The sequence below is a fragment of the Pristiophorus japonicus genome, chromosome 17, assembly GCF_044704955.1.
Source record: "Pristiophorus japonicus isolate sPriJap1 chromosome 17, sPriJap1.hap1, whole genome shotgun sequence".
NCBI classification, from domain to species: domain Eukaryota; kingdom Metazoa; phylum Chordata; class Chondrichthyes; family Pristiophoridae; genus Pristiophorus; species Pristiophorus japonicus.
Window position 1 is genome coordinate 19,724,031 of NC_091993.1, and position 17,845 is coordinate 19,741,875.

Consider the following 17,845-nt stretch of genomic DNA (forward strand, 5'->3'; position numbering starts at 1 on the left):
TCATAAATCCATGCTGACTGAGCCTGACCAAATTTTGCTTTTCCAAATTCATGATCCCAGGACGCCCCAAAGAGCTTTACAACCAATGAAATATTTTGGAAGAACAGTCAGTGTTGTAATATAGGTAAACGCGGAGTTACTGTATCTAAAACAGCACTGAGATAATGATCAGATTATCTGTTTTTGTAATATGGTTGAGGGCATAAGGAGTACATATATTGGTCGTACCTTCAGGAGAGGAGAAAATTGCAGGAATCTAGTTACAAACAAATGCTCAGCTGATATCCCTCTGTCATTCTTTAGAAACTCTTTCAAACAGCCTACTCCTGTGTAAAGGCTCATATCTAAAGATAAAGTAGAAAATGTTATGTCTGTAATGCACTTATGAATGACTCCATGAGGCAATCTGTTGTACTTAAACTGTAGTGACCTTGGTCCTTTATTCACAACTCCAGAGTGAGGCACAAGCATGGTGGGCAGCCTTTTATACTGGGCCCTGCACACCTATGCAGGTGACCCTCAGGTCTTCCACCATTGTGCCCTCTGGTGGACAGCCTCTGCCACAGGGGCAGAAAACCCCAGTCTCCACCAGTTGCACCCTCTAGTGGTGCCAGCATAGTATATACACAGAGTAAACCTTATTGATAGTACATCAGGTAACGTCTCCATCTTATGCAACTATACAGTGACTACACAGAGAGTATATCTATAGTCTGCATATATAACAGAAAAAATCTGATGAAGGGAACTTTAATTTGAGAAAAGTTGGTGCCCTAGCGACTGCCAGTTAAGTTAGAGTTAGGAAATGCATATGGTGAAACTCTGTTGTATGGAGCATCCCCTGTAACCTGCCTGATGCACTGAAACGTATGAAGAAAGGAGATGCTTCATGATGTGGCTATTGGCCTGTTTCCTCCTTTAGTTGCTGCAGAGAACGAGGGGCTCCTGAGGCCTTTGTATATATCACGGTGCAGATACAGTTTCTGCTTTACAGGGACACAAAACGTGACAGTTGTAACTCTCGGCCAGATCCCAGCCCAACTCCAGAGGGGAGTAGTGTGGGGAATGGTAGCATAGTGTTTATGTTACTGGACGAGCAATCCAGAGGTCTGGACCAATGTTCCGGAGACATGAGTTCAAATCCCACCATGGCAGCTGGGGAATTTAAATTCAGTTAGACAAATCAGTAATGGTGACCATGAAACTACTGGATTGTCGTAAAAATCGGCCCAGTTGACTCTTAACTGCCCTCTGAAATGGTCTAGCAATCCATTCAGTTGTATAAGGCAGCTCACCACTACCTTCTCAAGGGCAATTAGGGACGGGTTCACTAATGTCCTTCAGGGAAGGAAATCTGCCGTCCTTACCCAGTCTGGCCTATATGTGACTCCAGACCCATAACAAGATGGTTGGGGCTGAATTTGTTCCCCCCCCCCCCCACTCTTTAAAGTCCATTGCTGCTTTGAAGAGCAGGTAATGGGGTGGTAAGGCCTTTCCGACTGGGGGCTGGCAGATGGACTGACCCATCCGAAATTGCCCCCGAGCCGGTAGCAGCAGAAAACGGTTTCTGCCAAGCCTTGTATAGCCAACCCGCGGGCATGCGCTGACCCCTCGTCGCCTGGAAGTGAGCCATCGCCGTTGCCGTTTCCGCCATCGCGAGGGAAATTGGCCGCAGGTGCAGAGCCGGTGCCCCAGCGGGAAGCTCCCAGAGGCTGTGCGGCGCGTCCACCCTTAAAGGGGAGGGTGCTTGGCCGCCATTTAATTTTAATTGCCGAGTCGGCTCGACAATAGCGACCACAGGTTCGGCCGGGCGGCACCCCCTCCTGGAGGGCAGGGCCACTGACCCGATCGACGCCCACCCTGGTGGCCCAGCAGGTGCTGCGAAAGTGGCTGCAGAGCTCGCAGCGGCCCTCCCCTTTAACCGAAGGGGAGGGACGTTGCTACACGTCAGCGCGACGTGGCATGTCCGCATCATGCTGACATCAGCATCGCACTGATGTGCTCAGCGTTGCGCTGTTGACACTGCCCGCCTTCCGCCCAGCTCCCGACCCATTTCTACCCCTCAACAAGATCCAAACAATTTTTTTTTTTTTTAAAAGAAGGCAATTTCGATTGCTACTCCGGTCCCATCAATTTGGGAGGAGAATCATCACTTAATTCGAATCAAGGGAAATTTCAGCCCCATTGACTCTTAACCGCCTCCCTGAAATGGTCTAGCAAGCCACTCATAATGTGGCTCACCACCACCTTCTCAAGGCAATTGGAGATGTGCAATAAATGCTGGCTTTGCCAGACGCCCACATCCCGAGAATGAAATGTTACAAATATCTGTGAGGCTCCTGGAGGCTCCAGTTGCACTGTTATAGTTTGGCACAGCATGGAGTATTAACCCACAGCAGTGTCAGACCCAGTTAAAAAGTGCCCAGTGTGAGGGGTCGGCTGACTAACACAGAGTCAATTCACACATAATGAGTGTGGACACCTGCACCGTCGATACTCTTGAATCCACTGCCCGGGAGCGGAGTTCTGCTCTGATAGGCAAGGGTAGGTGCACAGTACTCTCTCCTCTACCCGACACTCCATTCACAGCCAGACAGTTTAACGAGCTGTGGGTGCGAATGAATTTTCGACAATGCCAATGCGAGAGGTGAGCATCGAAGCCTCAGTGGCGAGGTGAAGGGTGCATTGATGAATCAGTCAGACGGTGCAGCAAGTCAACTCGAGTCAATTAGAAACAAGCCCACTGAGACTATCACAGAAAATATTTCTGCAGCTTGTACTCCAGCTTCTTCAGCATTGCTGAAAATTTTGCATCCAGTTAATGAAGTCCGCTATGACGGCATTTGTCCTCTCTGCAGATACTGAAACATGAAACGTTGTCGCTGTTTCACAGGAAATTAAAGGAACTCAGAAAGAACCTTACTTCAGGCATTCTACAAGATTAAGAATACACGGTCCCAATCAAGTCGCAAAATAATGCAATTATGCAACCATGTGATACTTTCTGCTAATTTTAGTAATTGATCTCAAATACAATCCAGTTAATTACGCATCATTCCATTCAGCACAATCTCGACAAATGTACCTGCGCACGATACACCTGGGGTATATGTGCACTATACACTTTGGATAGATGTGTACCAAACACCAAGGGCACATATATTCTCTACTCCTATGGCTCATACAAACATAAGAACATAAGAATTTGGAGCAGGAGTAGGCCAGTCAGTCCCTCGAGTCAGCGCCACCATTCAATAAGATCATGGCCAATCTTCTACTTCAACTCCACTTTCCTGCACTGTCCCCATATCCCTCGAGAGCAAAAATCTATCGATCTCTGCCTTGAATATACTCAATGACTGAGCCTCCACAGCCCTCTGGGGTAGAGAATTCCAAAGATTCACCACCCTCTGAGTGAAGAAATTTCTCCTCATTTCAGTCCTAAATGGCCGACCCCTTGTTCTGAAATTGTGACCCCTGGTTCTGGACTCCCCAGCCAGGGGAAACATCCTCCCTGCATCTAACCTATCAAGCCCTTTCAGAATTTTGTATATTTCAATGTGATCACCTCTCATTCTTCTAAACTCGAAAGAATGTAGGCCTAGTCTACTCAATCTCTCCTCATAGGACAATCCCCCCATCCCAGGAATCAGTCTGGTGGACCTTCGTTGCACTCCCTCTATGGCAAGTATATCGTTCCTTAATTAAGGAGACCAAAACTGTACACAATGTATACCAAACAACCAGGATATATGTACACTATAATCCTGGGATGTGTGTGTACTCTGCATTATACACCCGTGTTAGATATGAACGGCAGTACCTCAAACAGTCCCAAGCAAGATTTGGAAAAACCCCATTATAAAAGATATATATCTTTTATATAAGTTACGTTCAAAAAGTTGTACTGTTTGTATCAAACAAAAATTCTAGAATACTTCACCAAAACACTGCCCCGTGACTGTTCTTGTTGGTTTCTGTTTGATCAATAATGTGACAGTAATGTTTCCCTTGGCTGGAGAGTCCAGAACTCGAGTCAGTAACAAATTCCAAAATGACTTCAAGTTTACACTATCTAAAGGTTTTCAAAAATACAATAAGAACATAAGAAATAGAAGAGCAGTCGGCCCCTCGAGCTTACTCCACCATTCAATAAGATCATGGCTGATCTGATCTTGGGCTCAGCTCCACTTCCCTGCCCGCTCCCCATAACCCTTCACTGCTCAATCGGTTTGCATTTAAAGACTGAACGGAACTCAGATGCACAAGTCGCAGGTCTGCAAACCCCCTGGACACATCAGGCACTCTGGTCTGTCAATGCTGCCCAGCAAACTATTACAACCAATCTCGTTCCGCTGCTCCCTCCAATCAGAGCTCAGGCCCTGATCAGGTGGTCTTAGTTTGTTGCCCCCCATCCTGTCGGTTTACATTAACTAGGTTCAGTAGCATGAGTTAGCAGTGATAGCTAAGGCACTCTGAATATAGCAAATTCCAGGAAATTCCCTTTTCACCCCATGTTATTTCAGCAATCTCATTAAGGCTGCAGCTTCAATTTGGATAATTGTTAATGATGTGCAAAAAAAATTGATTTTAATTACTCTTCCACTAGAAACAAGAGGACTTTCGCACTTAATTTATTAAAGGATAAGCATTACTGTACATAATTTGCAATTTCTATAAGAGATTTATGTTAAACACCTATCATGGTGCTGTTTTTGAAGTGCTGCAGTCTGTAACTGACTATCTCCTATTAGCAGGTTGAGGTATCAGCTCTGTAATCTCTGCTGCAGTAATGCAAACTCTTAACTATTTTCCTGCCATGCAAGCTGCCTTTGAAGAAATGGACTTTTCCCCCCACACCACCATCAACCTCACTTTTCAAACCCTTGCCTCCGAGAGGCTCATTGGGTTGGGAGGGTCTGTTATGTATCTAAGGGCCCCGCTGGACCAGTGGAAGACACTCTTGCTGTCCCTTTGAGCCTCGATAGTCAACTCCAAGTCGGCCTGGAGCCTCGGCCTATGCCCCAGGGCGCACAATAAGAGAAGTTGGGATACGTACCAGGAAAGGGGATGCCCAGGAAGTGTGCGTAAACCGTCTCTGTGTCGCTGCCCAAGTCGTTCTCAACCACAAGCGTGTAGTTTCCGTTGTTGTAGTGGGTGGGCTTGTCGAAGAGCAGGCAGCCATGGAGCCAGTCCGTTGTCTCCTCGTAGACCTTTGTTTTGATGTAGTCGGTTTCATTCAGCCTGTGGCCCCGGTGCAGCCAGTGAATGGTGGGCAAGGGGTTGCCACAGACGGTGAACTGAATGCAGTGCATATGTCGCTGTTCGGGCTCTGTTAGCTCCTTAATATCAGGAGGATCTGTAAGTTTGAAGGGAAAAAAAGCACTTTGTAATGTATTTGCTTCATGGGTTCTTTGCTATTGAGAACGAGTTGGTTTATTAACAAAGGTTTAACAATCACACTGCACATTACCAGTTCATCCACTAGGCTCACAACTGAACCTGGGGGCTGTGTTGTGGGGAAAGATTGTCAACCCTGGATGAGGGGGGGCTTGACAGAAATCTAAGATTTTCAGGGGTACGGAGAAATTAGTTTGGGAACACTATCACCTCCAAATTCCCCTCCAAGTCACACACCATCCTGACTTGGACAAATATCGCCGTTCCTTCATCATTGTTGGGTCATAATCCTGGAACTCCCTCCCTAATAGCACTGTGGGAATACCATCACCAAATAGACTGCAGCGGTTCAAGAAGAAGATTCACCACCACCTGCTGAAGGGCAACTAGGGATGGGCTACACATTGCTATTAAGAACTGGTTGGTGTATTAACAAAGGTTTAACAATCACACTACACATTACCAGTTCATCCACTAGGCTCACAACTGCATACCTCATCGTGGATGACCTAGACTCAACTGACTGGGGTTTCATGGAGTCTTGTGATGATCACATGACTGGCTAAGCCACTCACAATGCATTAGCTCTACAAACCTGGGAGCATCATCACAGTTGCATATATTACACAGGTAAACTAATTAAAGTTCAGAAACACTTCAGTCAAGGGCCGATCCAAGGTCCGCACCCTGACTCTGCACTTTCACCAAATCATAAATGTGATTTATGGTCATCACTGTGGCTCCTCTAACAGAAAGTGTTCTGGGATGAGGACCTATGTTTGTAAAAGCATAATCATTGAATCATACAGCACCGCAGGAGGCCATTCGGCCCATCGTGCCTGTGCCAGCTCTTTGAAAGAGCTATCCAATTAGTCCCACTCCCCCTGCTCTTCTCTTTCCCCACAGCATCGGCAAATTTCCCCCCTTATCTGTACCCTAAGTTCCTGCAACCTACCCCATCTTGAGTCAATCAGCTGAATGTGGGAAAGCGGGTTGTGTAGAGGACACAGAGAGGCTGCAAAGAGATTTAGATAGGTTAAGCGAATGGGCTAGGGTTTGGCAGATGGAATACAATGTCGGAAAATGTGAGGTCATCCACCTTGGAAAAAAAAACAGTAAAAGGGAATATTATTTGAATGGGGAGAAATTACAACATGCTGCGGTGCAGAGGGACCTGGGGGTCCTTGTGCATGAATCCCAAAAAGTTAGTTTGCAGGTGCAGCAGGTAATCAGGAAGGAGAATGGAATGTTGGCCTTCATTGCGAGAGGGATGGAATACAAAAGCAGGGAGGTTCTGCTGCAACTGTACAGGATATTGGTGAGGCCGCACCTGGAATACTGCGTGCAGTTTTGGTCACCTTACTTAAGGAAGGATATACTAGCCTTGGAGGGGGTACAGAGACGATTCACTAGGCTGATTCTGGAGATGAGGGGGTTACCTTATGATGATAGATTGAGTAGACTGGGTCTTTACTCGTTGGAGTTCAGCAGGATGAGGGGTGATCTTATAGAAACATTTAAAATAATGAAAGGGATAGACAAGATGGAGGCGGAGAGGTTGTTTCCACTGGTCGGGGAGACTAGAACTAGGGGGCACAGCCTCAAAATACGGGGGAGCCAATTTAAAACCGAGTTGAGAAGGAATTTCTTCTCCCAGAGGGTTGTGAATCTGTGGAATTCTCTGCCCAGGGAAGCAGTTGAGGCTAGCTCATTGAATATATTCAAATCACAGATCGATAGATTTTTAACCAATTAGGGAATTAAGGCTTACGGGGAGCGGGCGGGTAAGTGGAGCTGAGTCCACGGCCAGATCAGCCATGATCTTTTTGAATGGCGGAGCAGGCTCAAGGGGCTAGATGGCCTACTCCTGTTCCTAATTCTTATATATGTTCTCATGTAATGACAGAGTCAACCTTAACACTGGGATGTTGCAACTCCGCAATGCCGATCTAAGCTGCCATTGAAGCCGTACTTACAGTAAACCTGCAGCAGCACTGAGGCATTCGTCATCCCCACCACGTTCTCGGCGATGCATGTCAGCAGCTTGCCGTTATCCTCCTGATCCACATTAAATAGGGTCAGGTTCACCGCTGACACTGTCGTCAGATTATTGTTGGTCTGGCAGAGAGAGGGGGAAAAAAAAAAGAAAGAATTCCTAACAGATCTCACAAAGCCAAAACAGGAAACCCTGAAAATCCAGGCAGTCGGTGGGAATAATTAACGAGGGTCAAGGACTACGGGGATAAGACAGGCGCCTTGGGTGGAGTTGCTACATTTCCCCAAAACTTGCCTCGGATACAAACTAAAAATTGGCATGTGATGCTTGCACACCACAGCAGTCAATTGTTTTATTCAGATTCGAGGCTCAGACGTGTGTTAGAAAAATTAATCTGTCGCAGAACACAAGATATTCTTGTGGACACTGAGTCTGCGTTGAATGATCCAAGTTAATATCTCATTTTGGTCTCCTTGACTACACATCACTCCCCGACTACACCAGCCGGCATAGGGAGCCAGCCCCTTTGGGACCCCATTCTTAGTCTGGCATCGAGCAAGTGCTGGAGCTAAACATGCCCCCATTCCTGCTCTGATTCTCTTCCTCTTTCTCTTCGTAAGCTCCACATCTCCCCTCACTCCCTTCCCCCATTCTTTATGCAGCCCATCACAGGAGGAATCCTTGCATCTCCTGCATGGCCGGTGTGTAGATTCCTGATGCTGGAAGAAAGCAATGCTAGACAAAATTGACCCTGGATCACTAAAAGGGGCACCATTGAGGTACACTGCAACACTGCCAGATTTCACTCTCAGACCTAACTTGGTCGGTCAGTCAGATGGTTACCGAAGTACCAGTATGAGGAGTAATAACTGGATGAATACCAGCACGGTCTCTGAGGAAGCTTCTTAAGAACGCACTACTTTGACTGTAATTCTTGACAAGCTCAGGATCCTGTTGCTGATAAAAATGCATTAGTGCCAATTTAGTGCTGTATATCTTTGGGCTGTGGGCATTGTATTTAGGAAGCTTTAGAACAAGGGGTCTGAAGGAGTGGGTCAATATTTCCAGAGACTTAGCACACAAGACAGTTTGAAAAATCATCAATCTACCAGGAAGCCATGACAACGTTTCTTCTCTATCGAGGATAAATGTTCCAACTATTTGATGCGATTCCATCTCTCACTCTCCAGCACGCCAGATAATCACCTGATTATCTTTTTGATCATTCTTCTAGGTGCCAATTTTGTAGGGAAGATATAATTACATGGATTCCACTGGGACCCAACTAATCCTCATCCATGAGAGCACAGGTGACAGTGATACCAAGTCCCACAGTGCGACATTACTCTGCTCGCCGGTATAGGAGGGATACAGTCCGATAAGATGGGTGTGAATAGATATGAGGTTGTCGTGCAATCTGATTAATTAGATAATTACACTGAGGGAGCACAGCAGCTCAAGAAATGGAGCTGCCACTCCAGTACGGAGACGGGTGCTCATCTGGGATCAAGCTAGGGATTTGTTGTTATGGTAAAGCCAAGTGTCAGGGCAGGTCCTACATGGCTTCTGAGCTGTAATTTACCAGCCCCATGAGTACTCAGTGTTGTCGTTAATGCAGTCACTGCTGAGCCGTCATCTGTCTCTTTGATGAGCGCAAATCGACAAAGGAAAAAAGAAACTGCAGGCCTCAAGGAATCAGCAGCGAAAGACAAGTTATTCACCGTGTGACAGCACAGAGAGAAGTGTTAAGCAGTAGGGGGAAAATCAATACAAAAAGTAGCAAAGTCCCTTGGCTCTAAAATGACCACCGCAGATTGACCAATCCTTGACAAGTTTCTTTTGATCTGTGCGTGAATCAGATTGGGTATTTTAAATGATGTGAACGGCTAAATCCCAGTGTGCTCAGCTGGGCAGGATACAAATCGGTTGGTGTGGCTTCCATCCACAAGGTGTTAAACCAGCTAATGTCTCAGACAGTGCTTATGTCCTTAATCATTAGTGTTTTGTGAGGTGCGCTTGTAACACATTGGTGTCTAAATTGTCGCTGAGAGAGCGAGGAAGAAATCTCTTTCCAGAGAGAGCTGTTGGAACATAGAATGCGTTGGCTCCTGGAGTATTTGCTGCATCTTTTAAAGGAACATTGGTTAAGTATTTAAAGGAACGAAAGGTACGTGGCGATGAGCTTTGGGTTGTTCTCGTAAAGAGCCTGCACAGGCACGACGAGCCGAATGGCCTCCATCTGTGCTTTATACTTCGACACTCGACTGCATACCTTTGGAAAAATAGTAAGTGTGCTATTGTCACGTGTCAAAATGCTATTCTAACTTTGATATCACATTTATCAAGGTTGACTGGCAGTGCTAACTCCAAGGGAACAGTCAACTTAAAGCTGAACTTTGTCTGCAGTCCTGCAGTTTATTTTTTAACCTGAGCCTGTCAGAAGGAAGAGATAAGTTTGACAGGCACCACAAGGGGAGGCCTGAGCAAACTGGAATTGACTGCTTTTAAACTACACAAGACTTTTTCTTCGGGATGAGCTCAGGGCTATGTATGTGCAAAATATTACTGCGTGACCATTGTCAGCTGTGGCTCAGTGGGTAGCGCACTCACCTCTGAGTCAGAAGGTTGTGGATTGGAGTCCCACTCCAGGGACTTGAGCACAAAAAAATCTAAGCTGACATTCCAGTGCCGTGCTGAAGGAATGCCGGAGCTGCTGTCTTTCGGACGAGACGTAAAAGATCCCACTATTTCGAAGAAAACCAGGGGATTTATCCCCAGTGGCCTGGCCAATATTTATCCCTCAATCAACATAACAAAAAAACAGATTATCACATTGTTGTTTGTGGGAATTTGCTGTGCGCAAATTGGCTGCTGCGTTTCCTACATTACAGCAATGACTATACTTCATTGGCTGTAAAGCGCTTTGAGACGTCTGGTGGTTGTGAAAGGCGCTATATAAATGCAAGTCTTTCTTTTTTGGTTTTGCCAAGTTCCTGAACTTTTGTGTATTTAGTGTGTGCTACTTACATAAAAGAATATTCATAATTTTAGCCTGTAGAAATCTGGTTTCCTCAATATTTCCATATCCAAAAGGACTGAAGACACAGTGGGAATCCTATGTAAATCCAGGACATGGGTACCTGCAGTTGAGCTTGTTGTTAGACCCCTAACCATATTACCCTCTGCAAAGGCAGAGCTTGCGAAATGGAAGCTACATCAGATGGTGTTTATTCGGACAATTGTTTCAAGATGTCTTTACAAGAAATCACCAGAATTCCTTTACAATAAACAAAAAAGTCAGAAATTAACTTTACAAATGTTTCCAATCTCAATTTATATAACACATTATCACATCTCTGAGAAATATGTCAAAGTTCCTCATGTACAATGAATACTTTGTGGTATAGCAACTGTAGGCAAACGTGTCATGGTGGAAATTATGATGAACCTTTTATAAAACACTGGTTCAGCCTCAACTGGAGTATTGTGTCCAATTCTAGGCTCCGCACTTTAGGAAGGATGTGAAGGCCTTAGAGAGGGCATAGAAAAGATTTACGAGAATGATTCCAGAGATGAGGGACTTCAGTTACGTGGATAGACTGGAAAAGCTGGGGTTGTTTTCCTTAGAGCAGAGAAGGTTGAGAGGAGATTTGATAGAGGTGTTCAAAATCATGAGGAGTCTGGATGAGTAGATAGAGAGAAACTGTTCCCATTGGCCAAAGGGTCGAGAACCAGAGGACACAGATTTAAGGTGATTGGCAAAAGAACCAAAAAGCGACATAAGAAAAAACATTTTTACGCAGTGTGTGGTTATGATCGGGAATGCACTGCCTGAAAGGGTGGTGGAGGCAGACTCAATCACAGCTTTCAAAAGGGAGTTTGTAATGTATGTATGCCTGGGTTTACCTGCCACCAGGGGGAGCGACTGTCGGAGGTCACTGGGCCACAGACACACAGGTGCAGCCCTTGTATATAAAGAAGACCTCCATGTTTAATGCTCACCTTTTGAGAGCTAATAAAGTAGAGTCAGGTCGCACCTGATTGAGTTCACGGTACTAAGCCGATTGAGTTATTGCATAGGCAACAGAATTGGATAAGTACCTGAAGGGGAAAAAATTGTAGGGCTACGGGGAAAGAGCGGGGTAGTGGGACTAGCTGAAGAGCTCTTGCAGAGAGCTGGTACTGGCTCGACGGGTCGAATGGCCTTCTTCCGTTCTGTAACCATTCTATGATTCTATGAATGTGGCAGCAAATTTGCACAAAGCAAGATCCCGCAAACAGCAATTGGACGGATGACCAGTTAACGTGTAATTTGTTGCTGCTGTTTGAGCCGGCCACCAGAGAAACACCTGCTCCTCTTGCAATGATGCCATGGGCTCGTTAACTCTACCGGAGCAGGCAGAAATCCTGGTTTAACGTCTCATCTAACAATGTTATACTAGATTATGATCTTTAGTCCTGGAGTGAGACATGTATGCACAATCTTCTGATTGAGAGACAAGCAATGCGTATAAGGTGGCCAAGGTTAGTGGGAAACTAGCAGATTGGGAAAATTTTAAACGACAGCAAAGAATGACTAAGAAAGCAATAAAGAAAGGAAAGATAGATTACGAAAGTAAACTTGCGCAAAACATAAAAACAGATAGTAAAAGCTTTTACTGATATATAAAACGGAAAAGAGTGACTAAAGTAAATGTTGGTTATTTAGAAGATGAGAAGGGGGATTTAATGATGGGAAATGTGGAAATGGCTGAGACCTTAAACAATTATTTTGCTTCGGTCTTCACAGTGGAAGACACAAAAACCATGCCAAAAATTGCTGGTCACGGGAATGTGGGAAGGGAGGACCTTGAGATAATCACTATCACTAGGGGGATAGTGCTGGACAGGCTAATGGGACTCAAGGTAGACAAGTCCCCTGGTCCTGATGAAATGCAAACCAGGGTATTAAAAGAGATGGCGGAAGTTATAGCAGATTCATTCGTTACAATCTACCAAAATTCTCTGGACTCTGGGGAGGTACCAGCGGATTGGAAAGCAGCTAATGTAACGCCTCTGTTTAAAAAAGGGGGCAGACAAAAGGCAGGTAACTATAGGCCGGTTAGTTTAACATCTGTAGTGAGGAAAATGCTTGAAACTATCATTAAGGAAGAAATAGCGGGACATCTAGATAGGAATAGTGCAATCAAGCAGATGCAACATGGATTCATGAAGGGGAAATCATGTTTAACTAATTTACTGGAATTCTTTGAGGATATAACGAGCATGGTGGATAGAGGTGTACCGATGGATGTAGTGTATTTAGATTTCCAAAAGGCATTCAATAAGGTGCCACACAAAGGTTACTGCAGAAGATAAAGGTACGCGGAGTCAGAGGAAATGTATTAGCATGGATAGAGAATTGACTGGCTAACAGAAAGCAGAGAGTCGGGGTAAATGGGTCCTTTTCAAATTGGAAATCGGTGGTTAGTGGTGTGCCACAGGGATCGGTGCTGGGACCACAACTGTTTACAATATACATAGATGACCTGGAAGAGGGGACAGAGTGTAATGTAACAAAATTTGCAGATGACACAAATATTAGTGGGAAAGCGGGTTGTGTAGAGGACACAGAGAGGCTGCAAAGTGATTTAGATAGGTTAAGTGAATGGGCTAAGGTTTGGCAGATGGAATACAATGTCGAAAAATGTGAAGTCATCTACCTTGGAAAAAAACACAGTAAAAGGGAATATTATTTGAATGGGGAGAAATTACAACATGCTGCGGTGCAGAGGGACCTGGGGATCCTTATGCATGAATCCCAAAAAGTTAGTTTGCAGGTGCAGCAGATAATCAGGAAGGCGATTGGAATGTTGGCCTTCATTGTGAGCGGGATGGAGTACAAAAGCAGGGAGGTCTTGCTGCAACTGTATAGGGTATTGGTGAGGCCGCACCTGGAGTACTGTGTGCAGTTTTGGTCACCTTTCTTAAGGAAGGATATATTAGCTTTGGAGGGGTTACAGAGACGATTCACTAGGCTGATTCCGGAGATGAGGGCGTTACCTTATGATGATAGATTGAGTAGACTGGGTCTTTACTCATTGGAATCCAGAAGGATGAGGGGTGATCTTATAGAAACATTTAAAATAATGAAAAGGATAGACAAGATAGAGGCAGAGAGGTTGTTTCCACTGGTCGAGGAGACTAGAACTAGGGGTCACAGCCTCAAAATACGGGGGAGCCAATTTAAAACCGAGTTGAGAAGGAATTTCTTCTCCCAGATGGTTGTGAATCTGTGGAATTCTCTGCCCAAGAAAGCAGTTAACGCTAGCTCATTGAATGTATTCAAATCACAGATAGATAGATTTTTAACCAATAAGTGAATTAAGGGTTATGGGGAGCGGGCAGGTAAGTGGAGGTGAGTCCACGGCCAGATCAGCCATGATCTTTTTGAATGGCGGAGCAGGCTCGAGGGTCTAGATGGCGTACTCCTGTTCCTAATTCTTATGTTCTTATGTAAGAGTGTTACCAATTGGTATTCTGAATTGAATATGAATGATTATGCACAGAGTTCCATGCTCGTTAGTTTTGTACCCGAGTCCCCGAGTTCAACCTATGTGCACGCAGCAAACTAAATCATTTGCTTGCATTCACGTTACCCCTGACCCTTCCTGTGTTAAAAACTTGGATCCTATTCTGGCAGTAAGGAGCAACAGATTGTCAGAGGCTCCACATTAAGTTTAGTCTAGATCTGCTCTGATACATTCCTGGGTCACTCATACATAGGGTGCACCTGCTCCCATGTTTACCTTTTCACTCACACTCTAGGCCCGCTCTCTCACACCTCGGGCCTCCTCGTACTCACACACCCCAGGCCCGCTCTCTCTCACACACCCAGGCCCGCTCTCTCACACCCCGGGCCTGCTCTCACACACCCCAGGCCCGCTCTCTCACACACCCCAGACCTCCTCGTACTCACAAACCAGGCCTCCTCATACTCACACGCCCTAGGCCTGTTCATACTCGCACACCTCAGGCCTGCTCGTATTCACACACTCCAGGCCTGCACTCGCACACACACGCCAGGCCCGCTCACTCACACACGCCAGGCCTGCTCACTCACATCCCAGGCCTGTTCATATAAACCCTAGGCCTGATAATCATTTCTCTTGATGTTCAGGACATTCACATTATGGGTGATGTGGCAGATATCTTCATACTTCTTTGCAGTGATTATATCAAGGCCAACCATATGAACCTTGGAATGCCCATGCTTGCCAGACTTGGAAGTTGACATTTCAACGATCTTGCAGGCGCGTCCGTTCAGAACAACAAATCCGTTCTTGCGCAAAGAGGAGCATTATGTGCTCTCACATATCCTAGGTTCACTTCCACAGCTTCTGGGACCATTCTTGTGTACTCTGGCCCACTCTCACAGGTCCCCTGCCCTTCATGGTGTGATGCTGGAAGATGGGTGGCAAAGGGGAAAAATGCTTCATATTACATTCGGAGGGAATCTTGCCCTGGGACGGGAGGGAAGTGGTTGGGGACTTGGAGGAATATCACTTGAATAATGGCACTGTTCAGTTTGCATTTACCAGAGAACTGAAGGGGAGCAGAAGTCAATGGCCCAGAAATTCCGATGTCCCGGGTCCATACGTAGTTTCTATGGACCTGGGAAGGCATCGGAAAAGCCGGTTTTCAGCGTGCAATGCGCATGCACTGAAAACCGGCTTTCCCGATCTGTCAAGCTGGAGCTTGACGGATTATCCGCAGATCGGGAGCGAGGACATTTGTCCGTGGAAGTTTGGGTTATTTACCCATATCTTTCCCGGCAAATGTCCTCAAAACCCTTGCGCCTGAAAAAGCAGGCGCGTAGCCTACAGTTACAGGCGTAAGTGTTTTAAAACACACAAAATCATATAGCAATAAAGTTATGAAATCATATTTGATTGTTAAAATCCCTACCTCCAATGGTAAGTTTATTTTAAGGCATAATTAAAAAACTTTTTTTTTTTTTTAAATCGGGAAAATATTTTTTTTTATAAGACATTAATAACTTTAATTTAAATGAATCTTAAATATGTAGTGTATATTTTCTATTTTTTATTGTGTTTTGGGTGTTTGGGGAGGTTTCTCATTCATAGTAATAGGAGTTTCGGACTTACGAAACTCCTATTACTGTGAATGAGAATATACTATTCCTGATTGGCTGCCCAGAGCCATGTGACTCCAGCTCCAGGCCTGCGCACGTCCCGAGGTGCACGTGCTGCGACGTGGAACGACACGCAGCAAGAGGAGGCCTGTGCATCGGAAAGTCGAGCGGGTGCAGCAGCTTCAGACAGGTGCATATTTGTTCTCTAAAATCTAGTCAAACGCCCACGGGAAGGAGAAAGTGGAATTTCTACGCCTTTGTGTCAACATTATTACTGTAAATGTTTGTAAGTTTTCATTAATGAAAACAAATCCTGGCTTTAAAATACATGGAAAGTATGTTTGTTATGTATTATAGAACGTATTAATTATTTTAATGAGGGGTAACTTATGTATGCAAAGTGGGTTAATTAAAATGCAGGCTGTCCTATAATTCAAAAGCAAACTCATTATTGAGTGATTTAAAAATAAAAACATGTCTCCCTGCTCTATAAATTACTTCAAGTCAGCGGTTGACCATAGACAAGCTCCGTGGAATCGTTGGGTCACAAGCGGATCACTCATTACATGTGCGACGGAGCACTAAGCCATGTGCTCAGGCACAGCACTAAGTCTTTAGCATTCAACATGCTTCCTTAGGAAGCCGTAGGAGCTGCAGTGCAGGGATTCCCTCGTTCGGGGTGTGAGGGGGGGCTTGGAATGCCTGTGGGGAAATCCTGAATCCTGAGTTCCTGGTGAATTTTATGTGACGCAATGTCATAGGTAGGAAAAACTGCAAACAGAAAATGTGAATCTATGTAACTTGAGGTTAGGCTCTGAGGCCTAAAGCTGGTGCCTGACTCCGGGTGAAGGCCTCATGTGGGGAAGTCATTCTTTTTATGGGATTTTGTGTACTCTCCTGTTCTTCCTGAGCTCCAACCAGGCTGCCCGACATACACTGATTCCAGTTCATTCCTTCCCAGGAAGCTAAAGCTGTGGAACCCTTCACCTCCCTCAGAATCCCCGTGCCCGCAACATCCTACAGGCCTTTAATACCCAAGCTCGATTAACCACCATCTCCTGATCTGCTCATCTTCTTAAAAAAAAAATGTTGCCTGCGGGAATTATGCCATCATCGCCATTCTTACTCACCTTCTCCCCAAATTGGAGGTGTCCTGCGCTGTGAGACAAAACACGCAACAAGATTGGAGAATATGCATTTAAAATTCAAAGTACACCGTTCCATTTGTTGTTCTTGCTAAAATAATTAGTTAGTTCCTGGTGAATTTTATATGATGCAATAGCATCAGTAAAAAAATTGGAAACAGAAAATGTGAATCTCCGTAACTTGAGGTCAGGCTCTGAGGCCTAAAGCTTGTGCTGGATCCCTGCTGAAGGCTTCATTATACATACTCTCAGATTGGTGTCCAATGTGACTATTTTCATCAATAACTTGACTTTCCTGTGTTCAAATGAGCTGCTTTTCTTTCTTTTCCAACCGAAACCAGCTACAGTGACAGAAAGGGAGTACAGTGTGTCTTGGCAGCAACTGAAGGAGCAACCATTACCTGTCGTAATCTAACATTATGAAGAATGGAGGATTTATCCTTCATAAGTTGAATCCAATCGTATAATCATCATCATCATATGCAGTCCCTCGAATCGAGGATGACTTGCTTCCACGTCAAAAAGATCACAGGTGTTTCAATGAAGGACCTAATATTCCAGGTCCGCATTAAATCTTTAAGGGTGGAAGATGCCTGTGCGTGGATTTTTTTAATGTGTGGTGGCCGTTGCACACCAGCCACCACACGGGCTTGACAGAGCTCGGTCTTGGTCCAGTGGCAAGGATTACCCAAGACAACTGGAGACCAGCTCTGCTGCACGGACCTAGTGCGCACACATATCGCAGTGTGGGCTGGCCCTGTGCTGCTCCTGGGCCCTCGCCTCTTCTGGGCCCCGAACTCGCGCCTCTCCTGGGCCCTGATCACATCGCTCTATAGTTTCTCGCCGCTCCTTCGCCCCAATCTCGCTGCTCTTGATGTATCTGCCCACGCTCCAATCACCGACCTGGACCTTGGTGACATCCCTTATCACTGCCGTTGCTGTCCTGCTCCAGCACGTGCTGCTCCCTGGAGTGGAACACCGCCACACTGCTCCTTCCGCTCGCAGGCCGGGAGCCACACAGACTGCTGGGCCTGGCCATCACGCTGCTCCTTCTACTCCCCGGCCTGCTCTAATGGTGCTCGCAGGCCGGATGTCACTACTGAGACCACAAGTTGTTATATAAAAGCTTACTGATATACGTAAAACAGTGTACCTGGAGCAGAATAAAAT

The 17,845-nt window shown here is 45.6% G+C and overlaps 1 protein-coding gene across 2 annotated transcripts in view; it reads right to left on the bottom strand.

Moving 5' to 3' along the window:
- Positions 1-17,845, bottom strand: part of LOC139227587 (NT-3 growth factor receptor-like) — a 636,555-nt gene that overhangs the window by 425,729 nt on the left and 192,981 nt on the right. Inside the window, exons 6-7 of one of the 2 annotated variants that reach the window (XM_070858451.1) lie at positions 7,377-7,518; positions 5,060-5,359 (exon numbers count right to left, since the gene is read on the bottom strand). In XM_070858451.1, the coding sequence (XP_070714552.1) occupies positions 5,060-5,359; positions 7,377-7,518 (442 nt within the window). Of the gene's footprint in view, positions 1-5,035; positions 5,360-7,376; positions 7,519-17,845 lie in introns of both variants that reach the window. The other variant, XM_070858450.1, reaches the window with a different exon arrangement.